The sequence below is a fragment of the Corvus brachyrhynchos genome, unplaced genomic scaffold (assembly GCF_000691975.1).
Source record: "Corvus brachyrhynchos isolate BGI_N302 unplaced genomic scaffold, ASM69197v1 scaffold255, whole genome shotgun sequence".
Taxonomy (NCBI): Eukaryota; Metazoa; Chordata; class Aves; order Passeriformes; family Corvidae; genus Corvus; species Corvus brachyrhynchos.
This window is the reverse complement of record NW_008238358.1, coordinates 789,697-800,296: the sequence shown is the minus strand read 5'-3', so window position 1 is coordinate 800,296 and position 10,600 is coordinate 789,697. Positions and strand designations below refer to the sequence as shown.

Sequence of the window (10,600 nt, the reverse complement as noted above, 5' to 3'; positions counted from 1 at the left end):
GGGTGCGTGTGCCTGAGGTTTCTGCGGCCCCTCGGTCCCCCTCCCCCGCGATAAACCCCGGCAACATCCATTTCCCTTCAACGATTCCTTCCTCCCTTCCCGCTCCCAGCTTTGCGTACGTGTCTATCTTGGCGTGTGTAAACCCGGGGCTCAGTTAACATTTCCTTGGCTTTCTTGCTTACACAAAAGAGAGGTACTTGCGGTTCCGGTGCTGCAGTGTGTTGGGTAGGGATGCTGTGCGTGGAAAGACGCCGGTGAGGGATGCGACACAAAAAGCTTCGGTGGGCTTTGTATGTGTCACGGTGCATGTGGACGGGGATCCGCTAATATGTTTGCTTGGGGTCAGATTTTCGTGTGTGCTTTGTTGTTTATTTGCGCTTGGTTGCATATAGGTGACGTGTGGAATGCTCTGAATGCAGTCTATCTGTGCATCATTGTTATTATTGTTAGTACATTGCCGTTACATTGTAATATTATTATGTTGTTACATCGCGTTGATTGACTATCTTGAAATTTTAATGAGGAGAGACAAGATTTCATTTCAAAAGCTGCTGCTGAAGAAAAGGGCTCTTGTCAAAGTTAAAAGAGGTAGAAATCAATTCCCTTTACATAATAGGAAGTTTAGCATTCAGTGCACATGGACTCTTGAATCAGTGTGTGTTAGCAACATGGGGAGTATTCTTAGCTTTTTGTAGATTTTTTCGTTTTTTGTGAAAGAATGTAGCTATCAAAGAGGGTGTAGGGAGTAACTACATATCCATTAAATTGACGTTTTTTCTTCCTGAAGGTTGATAAGTATTAAAATATTTATAATCTATGACTACATATGAAAATGTATATGCAATTAAATAAATAATGTTCTTTCCGAAACCATTTTATGTGTGAAAAATGAACCAAATCTAGCTCAGTGAATAAGCTGTCTTTTTGTTTGCTTGAGTGATTAGTAAAATGTTAGAAAACTGCAAGCAAATATGTAGCTTTTTCATGGAAATAAACACATTCTGCCATGGAATTTATGGCTGGCATATCTTTCTTCCCCAGGCCTGCATTGGAATGAAACAGCAAGCGGTATAGAGGAAGTACTGGCAGATGAAGAGAATACATTTCAACAGAGTAACAGCAGTAACAGTAAAAATAACAGCTACAGCAATGCAATCCAGAAAGAAATCACACTGCCTTCAAGACTAATCTATTACATCAACAGAGACTCTGAGACCCCTTACCATATCCTGGATACCAGGGCAAGGCACCAGCAGAAACATGACAAGGTAGGGTAAAAAGAGGCTCATCTGCAGAATTTTCAAAACAGTGATATATGATGTGAAACTGATGTTAATCTGTAGATATTCAAGTCCTAATGGTGATCCCTACCACTATTTTTAGGAATTAAAGGAGTACATGTAATTAAACAAGAGTGTAATTTCCCTTGTGTTAACTTAAAAAATAATTATTTTGAATTTCAGCATGGTTCAGAAACTGAACTGTAGATAAAACAAATGAGAATTAGGCAAAGTTGACTTGACTAATCAGCGTAGATTCTGATGTCTTATGGTACAACATCATCAACAAAATGTTTCTTCCAAAATAGCTCTCGACTGCAGTAGTATCTGCATGGGAGCTTCTTTGGAATCCTAAACTTGCTGCATGAGTTATTTAGCTTTTACTGTACCCTGCCCTACCTAATAAATGCAGCATTCATTTCCTGCCACTGTATGGCCAGTGAAGACCACTGTAAAGTGTTACCATTTTTTGTCAAATAGTAGTACTTGAATTCTTCATTTTTAATGACAAGGTCTAATATTCCATTTTGTATGGATGCAGCTAATAAGTTGGGGTTTTTTCCCCTGAAATTGTATGGAATTGAAAAAGCTTTGGTTTTGTGGAATAACTTTGTGAAGAATTAAACAAAAAAGACAAAGAAAATGGATGTGTGTATAATAAACCAAGAGGAAGACTGCAGGGAGGTGCATGGTCTAAATGATATCACTTAGTAGCCTTTAAATTTATTTCATCCTATTTTTATAAACATTTATTTAAAAAATTAATTTCTTCCTATGGGGTAAAAGGTAAGGTGAAGGTTTGACTATAAACAGATTACCATGGTATGGAAGAGACAACAAAGCAAATCAGTGTGTATAATATTACTGAAGGACTTACCTATTATGGAGTTCCTACCTATTGAATAGCATTTCTCTTGAAATTTTAGACAGTGAATTTAATACATGTTATATATGCTTATGTTGATATTGATTATGTGCCATTTCAGATGTGAAATTAATAAGAAAGCACTGAATAATCTTTGGGGAAAAAAAAAAGTTGAGATAGCTGTATAGTTTTGATGTTTTAATAGGAAGAAAGGTTGCTTCCTAGCTTATTGAACGTGTGTGTGCTTTTGGATACATCTCAATACACCAATATGTTATGGTTGGCAAAGGAAAGCTTTTTGATTGTTGGAAACTGGAGCTACTTAAGAGAACACTGCATTCAGAACTAATACTCTTTCAAGTGAGACCACTCTTTCAAGTACACTTAAAACACTAGGATCTTGCTGTTCCTGTCTTTGGAAAGGGGTGTGGGAAGAAAGGGACTTACAAGTGCTTGCAGACTTGCCTTTGGGAATAATACTTCCTCCATGTTGCTTGCTATGTGGGGTTTTTTTGAAATCCATGGAGGACAATGTCCACCAATCTCTACATTTACCCAGCACTGCCCGCAAGAACGTTGCTGTTGTTGCCTATCCTTCCTATGCCCTGCCTTGTATCTACATGTTGGAGTAAGCTCTGCAGAAATCAGTGCTGACAGAATTGGTATTGATTTCCTTGGGCATGCTTGCTGCTGAGTATTGTGTAAAGTGGATCTTCTTTCTACCCACTGTGTCACTTATAACCACAGGGAATGATAATGCTGCAGTTTTTCCCACAGAAGGGTTCCTTAATCCTGGGTCTTCATGGAGAGGGACTTTATGTTGACTTCATTCTTCTGGCATGAAATTTCTGTTGTTTTATATTTATTGTTTACATCTAATTGAAGGAAAGAGTTGATTATATTCATTGTCTGGATGGATTTTTTTATGTCTTGTTTCCAGATCATCATACCCAACACCCTCACCCCATTTTACATCTTGTGTCTTTCCTTGCATGAAGCAATTTCTTTGCCCTTTCATCTACTTTACCAATAGCTAAAATATTTGTTATTACATTATTTTGTTCTGTTTGACATTTGCTGTAATCTTCTCTGTAGAGCAATAATTGGGGGCAGGGGGAGTCTGGAAGGTGTAAAAGAAAAACAAGCCATAAACAAAACGATGCAATTGGTTGTGGAAGATACACAAGGGTTGGTTTTGACTTAGGGGGGAGATTTTTTTAGGTACTGGCTTTTATCCTTCCCCAGAATTAAAATAAATGCTGTATTGTAATAAATACTATTTGTGAGATTTTGATATCTCCCACACTGGTAATAAAGAGAAGTAGCTAAAATACCTTTATAATTAGGTAAAGAAAGACATCTGTATTTAGGATTTTTTTTTTTAAATACCATGTGAAAAAAGTTAAGACAGCCTTATATATGTATAAAGTGGAAAATGTTGAGGAAAAAATTTTTTTGTTGTTATTCTTGGAACTATACATTTTAACCTGTATTTTCGTGTCAGCATTAATATAGGATTTATAGGCATATGATGTGGGTATAGTCCCTAACTTTGATAATATTCAGTAGACTCCTTTCTGTGGAACTTCACTATAGTGGTCAGAATAACGTAATATGGCCAGTCTGTGGGATTATGCCTGAATGCCTCAGAAATGCTGAGTCACTATAAAGAGAGGGTGAGACTAGAAGAAATGGTGTGCATGTAGGAAGAAAGAGGTAAAGCTGGAGAAATGCAATTATGTAAAATTATTTAAAATACTTTTTAAAGTCATGTCCCAAAAGTAAGGGGCTGCAACCTTCTTTATGAAATGTTGGTAGAAATTAAACATTGGAGAGAAAACAGAGAATAAAAAATTTAAATAATAAGTTACTTTCTTAGCACTGATTCTCTCTATCCCCTTTTGGTGAAATGTCATCATATTGAGAAGGTGCATGTGATCAAGACCCTCTCTCACTCCTTCTTCTTGGAAAAAGCTTTTTAATCACTGTTAATATAAAGAAATGGTCACCATAGTTTTGACAAAGTGATCTATCTCCAAGGGGGACAGAGTTCTAGTATATACTCTTTTTTAGCTTTGTGCTCTAAAAAAAGCAGGTTTTAAATACTTGATGGTTGAAGACTCTAAAATCTGTATACCTGTTTCCTCATAGTCGAATTAAGGCTAGCTGGTTTTGAGTTCTTCTGAAGTTATTTTTAGTGCAAAATGCTCAAAAATGAGCATCTATTTATAAAAACACATTAAAGAAGCTTGCAGGAATCCTTAAACTTGATGAGGAGGTCTGAGTCACCTGTGTTCTGTCTTTGTAAACTTCTGCAGGTGGAGGTAGTGTTTTGAAGGAACTGATAATCTCTTTATTGAACCAGATGACTGCTTTGGTTCATTTTCGCAGGCTACATACACAAGATTTTTAGAAGCTAGCAGGTAGACTGCGTGGGGCACAGCATGTCACAGAAGGCTAGGAGCAAGTCCTTACGGTGGCCAGCAGAGGGAAAAATCCTGCAATGAAAGGTGTGATCTGAGCATAATAGGATTGCTGGAGAAACACAGCTCAGGGCAACCTTAGCAAATTTTGAGTGGAAAACAGCTCAAACTGGATGCATATGAAGGAAGACTGTATCTGCTGGACAGTTTCTGAATCATAAGTTTCAGGAGCTGTAAAGAAGCCCTGTCTTCATGCATAATTATAAGCTGCTAATGTAATTTTGGGGAGGAGAGAGGTGTTAAGAAAACCGTTTTGCAGATCCTAAAGAGGAAAAAAAATTAAGGAAGAGTACTTTTGACTATGAAGATGTTCCACCTTCCCCCAGAATGATTTATTTTGAGCTATTTTTCATGGAGTGGAACTCCAGGTGTTTCTGATCAGGTCAGCTGTTAGTCATTTATATAAAGAAAATACTCCTGCCAGGTAAATGCAATAATTTTTGCTATGTTGCCTTGCTTTAAAGGTTGTGATACAGTGCTCTCTTAGTCCTCTATGTAATTTTAGTATGCAGCATATGAAAGTTGAGCAGGAAAGCATCCTTAAGATGGAAGGAAAATGACTCTTTGCTATGAAGAGGAAGCGGTATTGAATAAAAAGTAGGTATTTTTTTTCTAAAAGACCAAAGGTTACAATTGGTAAACTCTTAAGAGGTGGCATCATGTGAATTCTTACTAAAATCCAGATAAAAATTCTATGCACTAGTTAGTCTTCTCTTTACCTGCCTGTTTTAGGCTATGTTTTCACTTTTAATCCCCATGTAATGAAAACTGGTCAAAATAATGAATGAAGTTCATGTCCCTAACATGTATTAGATTGTTGAAGAGTCTTTGTAGTATTCCAGCTGGCCTAGCCTTATTTTCTTTTTTCCTGATCTTTCTGTGGTGCAGCTTCAGTTTACACTACTTGTAAATGGAAGATTGTGTGTACTTTGTATTTTTTTTTCTATTCTATGTTGAATGTATGTTAATGCAAAAGTCTTATCTTGACTCTGTGTCTTCAGTAGTTACTAACAGGAGGATTGAAATTGGTCTTCCTGTCTTTGGTTTCTGGGAGAAGGAGATTTTCCTTATGCCAACTTCAACTAGATCTAGATCTTTGTTTCTTAGCTGAAATGTGGGTCATGTTATTTCTACAACTTTTGAAATTATTTTTTTAAAATGCATTTCTGGGTCCTTTCATGAGCTTCACACTGACCCTTGTAAAAGGTTTCAGTTCCTAGGTGTTAGGTAGCACAACACTTGTACTTGTTATGCTTTGTTCTGAAATAAAAATAAATTAAGTTTATACGTTTTCTAGCATTTGTGGGAAGCTGGGTGCTGCAGGAAAGTGGCCCAAGGTATGGATGCCCTACTTTATAGAGTTTTATAAAAAAACCCTCAAGAGGGTTATGGCTTTGGAGGCCAGTGCTACTATAGAAGGGTATCTAAGTATTGTCATGTTGGGAGAGAATGGTGGGTTCTGGCCCCTGGGGTTAGATGCACAACAGTAGGATTGCTTCCAGGGGCAGACCTGGGTCTTTGTTCACATGCCCACAACCTTTCTTTCAAAGAACTGTCTTCACGGCTTGGGGTTCAAGTGCATCAAAGTAACTCCTCTGCTGTTGAAGTCCAGAGACAAATCATTAACAGGGGGTTTTATGAAATGCTGTATGTTTTAAACATAAGTTTTCACATGCTGCTGGGACACTTATGTGTTCTGTTTCACTTTGAAATGCTTTACTTCCAGGGAGTAGTGGGAGGTTGTCTTGGTGGATGTGCCATGTAGTAGAAGGTAACCAAATGCTGAAAGAAGGAATGATTTCTGTATGGGGTCTGAGGATAGGCCAACAAGCTAAAAGCAGGATAAGGAACTAATACCCAGTAAGTCACGCTGATTTGTGACAAAACTTGTGCTATTATTAGAATGAAGGTCTAGAGCAAAAAAAAAATGTTTTAATGGTGTAAAATCCATCTAAATCTGACTTACATTTCTATTTCCATAAGGGGAGTGATGAAACCCCTTGCTCAGCTTCTAAACTGAGAGAGGTAGCTTTTGGCCATTATTTTAGTCAGCGGAACTGTATGCAAAAATAGATTTCTAAAAGCAATGAGCTTGGCCTTTGGAGATTGTATCTGTATGAATATAGCAAAAGACTCATAGCTACCATCAGTCAGTTAATAATACTGTTACTTCTGTTTAAAGACTTGTGACAGAACTTAGTATTTTTGAAGGGATAACACATTATTGCATTTGGCGTAGTTTTACTATGAGGAAAGTAAAACCAATATAGTAGTTTATTTTTGGTGATGATGATTGTATCCTGAAAAATCCTGAAAATCTGAAAAAAGTGAATTATGGACAAATGATGCCCAAATGTAATAATGAAAACAATGAAACTATGCAAGTTGTGACATAGATCAGTAGAACTGAGATTCCAGTTACAGCCATTTTTATCTTGAAACTTACTGTAACCTAATGACTGATTTGCAAGAAACTGGAGTTCTTCATATATATGGATTTTTAGCTTGGAAAAAATCCTGAGAGTTACTTCTTTGCATAAGCAGCTACAGCACTCTTAGAATGTCCCTAGTATGTAGAATCTCTTATTACAATTACTACACCAGTAATCTGAGCTTCCAGAACAGGGGAAAAAGACAAGACATTTTATTTTTTTTTTCCTAAAATTTGGGTATGGGGACAGGAAGAATTTGAAAGACTCAGACCTTTCTTCAACCCACATCTCTATACATCATCAGTAAGTCATTGCTGAAGAAAAACTTTATATAATTTTGGAGCTTTGCCATTGGAATGGATTATAGCTGTCAAAGCAGGAACCTCTGCAGAGGTTTTTCGATGATAAGCAAATATGGACAAAGGAACTTGGTCGCCTCTTTATGTAAATAAAGAATACTTAGGCAGGTGTGAGCATATGCATGTATGCAAGTCATACAGGAAGATGATGTTTAATATTTTTCCTGTGAAAATATATTCTTCAAAATATGTACTCATCTACATTATATTCTTGTTTGAATTTGTATTTCTATGCCAATGAGAAGAACACCATATTTCAGATTATACTTCAGGTGTTTTTATTACACAGTAGCTGATGAGAGAATACAGTGAAATTATAAGGTGGATAACAGAATTGCAGATACTTTTCTGAAATATTTCCTCCCATCATTGTGATACATGATGGTTGTAATGCTTAAAACACCTGGTGATAATTCACTGGTAACTTTCCATGCTACCTTATTGCAGGAAAATAATCAGTTTCAGGATTAGATATGTAGTCTCATTACCTTCAGCTGGTTTCTGGTTTACAGCTTTTGGGGGTGGTTATCTATTGTTAAACTGGCTTAAGAGAATCTGTATTTGCTGTACCAGCAGTGTATTGTATTCACCTGAATTCAAAACAGTGTTTTTGCTAAACTGCAGGGATTTAAAATCCAGTGTTCTTTTTGTAACCAATGGTTTCAGCTGAGTTTGGTGGACAACATGCCCTGCTGCAGGGCATTGAATAAGTGTCAGCTGCTTTGCAGCAATTGCTTTTGTGTACAGGCTGCATCTGTTAGTGAGTCACTCTAATAGATAGCAAGTAGTGGTTTTATAGACAGAAGTAGTTGTTTTCAGAAATAGCAATGTTGCTATCTCAAATTCTACAAGGTGAAGGGGTTTTATGATATTTCAGACCAAGAATACAAATTACTTTTAATAATTTGAAATTGCGGAAAGATAAAGAATACATGATTGATGGCTTAGAAACTTGAAGGGTAATACACAGGTATCATTGCATGGACAATAGAAAAGCTATAGCAGATCAGACTAGTCATCCATCTAGCTGTCACTAACATTGGTAGCTGATGCCTAGGGAGAGATTTCTCATAGTTCAGAATGATCTTAATGGAATAGTGCATGCTCTTGTAAATTTTGCGGATAGTTAACACTGAAGTCTTGTTTGTGGCATGTATATGAAGACACATCATTTTAGGTAAATGTTACATGTGGAGGCGATTCAAAGCAGTAGCTTGTGTAACTCTTAAGTGGAATCTTTATGGCATAAAACTAATTGCAGTCCTTTTTCTGTAACAGATTTTCATGCTTTAAAAAAAAATTAAATTAATACATGTGTGTTTTGAAAACATGAGGTTTTTGTCATGAACAGCTGCTTGGAAAGCTCCTTGTGACACTTATTCCTTGATTTCACTTTGAAAAAAAAATGGAGCTGGGGCTGAAAAGCCTCTCCTACTAGGCATGTATTTAACCTGACATTCTCTGCTTTTTTTTTTTAATGTGTATGCTAGCAGATTCTCTCTGATCATGCCACCTGTTTGTCTTAAACTGTTTTGCTCTGCTGATTCAGAGCAGCTGTAAACTCAGTTCTGCCAGGCCAGTGTTAGCAAATTGGTGAACTGGTGAGACAACAATATACATTTACCAAAAAATAGAACAGAGAGAAAGCTTAATAATGGTTTCCTCCTATATTATTTTACATATCAGCTAGGAATATTATTTTTTTAATCCTTGTTCAGAGTCTTTGTATTTTTTTATTAAATAAAAGCAGGCTTTAGCTAAGATTGTTTAATGGCATTAAAGGTATTTAAAATGTTTTGTAAGCACATGACTTTTATTTTTTAAAAAAGAAGCTTGACAACAAAGCTGTGTGACCCTGTTGAAAGGGAAATGATAATTCTGGCAGCAAAGAATGATAAAGTAATACAGGAAATGTCACAGCTGATTTTAGTCACAAGAGCAACTTTAAAAAAAATTATATTGAAGAATTTTCTAAAAGATGAATAATTTTGCTGAGAAAGAAGATGAAAATCGGTGCTGCTTTGTGAAGTGCAAGAATGGAAGAGAAACATAAAGAGCTTATCCTTTGTGGAGAAATTTCCAAAGGAGAACAGGTTATGCTGCAAACTAGCTAGAACTTGATATATTTTCTGTGACATACCTGAAGATTAATCGTGGTGTTTAATAAAAAATAGGGATTTTTTTGTCTTTTGACTAAAGGGCTTAATCATAATATTCTGAATTTGTGTAATTATTAATACTGTATCAAATTAGTGTTTAAGTAAGCATGATTTGATTAGGACATTATCAGGAAAGATACTATGAAATTCAGATCTAATCTCTTCAACCCTGCTGGAACAGCATCTTCACAAAAAGAAATTCTTGGATCATCTCTTATCTTCTCATTTTTCTGGAAAACAGATAAGCATGTTTTAAATGTATTTGGCTACAGTTATAACAGTATAGAGAAAAATAGAGAATACAGTTTATCTGACAAGAACTGAATATCCTGAAAGTTAAACTTAACTCCCTATGCAAGACAAGCTAATGTTGTTTTTGTTGTATGTTGACCAGCATCAATATTCTTAATATTGGCTTAGCTACGGTGCCAAGTATAAAGCCATTAATTGTGAAGGGATTACTTTGAAGGAGTTTTTCATAATGAATATGAGCCTTGCCATGATTTTCATATTTGAAAGTGTGTATTACAAATGCTTTAATTATTTCTGCCTTTTAAAGGGAATGGATGCAATTACTTAATTAAAAGAACAGTATACTACATTACTTATGCTTTTGTTACATAGCCATCTGTTTATGGTAAAATACAGATGTTTGTGTGAAACTTTTTTTCTCTTTTTTTTTTTTTATCTTTTTGTGAGGATTGAGTGTGTATTTGAAAGCATGCTTTTCAGGTCCTATTTGCTTCCCTCTAAAAAGGAAAATCCTTTTGAATCAGAATTTGGTACAAGGGCAAAAGTTTTCATATGCCCATGAGATTCATGAAAATAAGCATGTTTTCCATAACTTTGTTTTTCACAGTCACATTTGTTGTGTATAAAACTCAGTGAATATTTTGACAATTGTTTCTCTTTACAGGCTGTACATCTGGCCCAGGCAAGTTTCCAGATTGAGGCATTTGGCTCTAAATTCATCCTTGACCTCACATTGAATAAGTAAGTGCATGATTTGAGGTTTCTTTCAT

At 36.0% G+C, this 10,600-nt stretch overlaps 1 protein-coding gene across 1 annotated transcript in view; it reads left to right on the top strand.

Moving 5' to 3' along the window:
• ADAM23 (ADAM metallopeptidase domain 23) overlaps positions 1-10,600 on the top strand; it is an 81,948-nt gene that overhangs the window by 10,957 nt on the left and 60,391 nt on the right. Inside the window, exons 2-3 of the mRNA XM_017735559.1 lie at positions 1,042-1,268; positions 10,495-10,571. Of these exons, the coding sequence (XP_017591048.1) occupies positions 1,042-1,268; positions 10,495-10,571 (304 nt within the window). The remainder of the gene's footprint in view (positions 1-1,041; positions 1,269-10,494; positions 10,572-10,600) is intronic.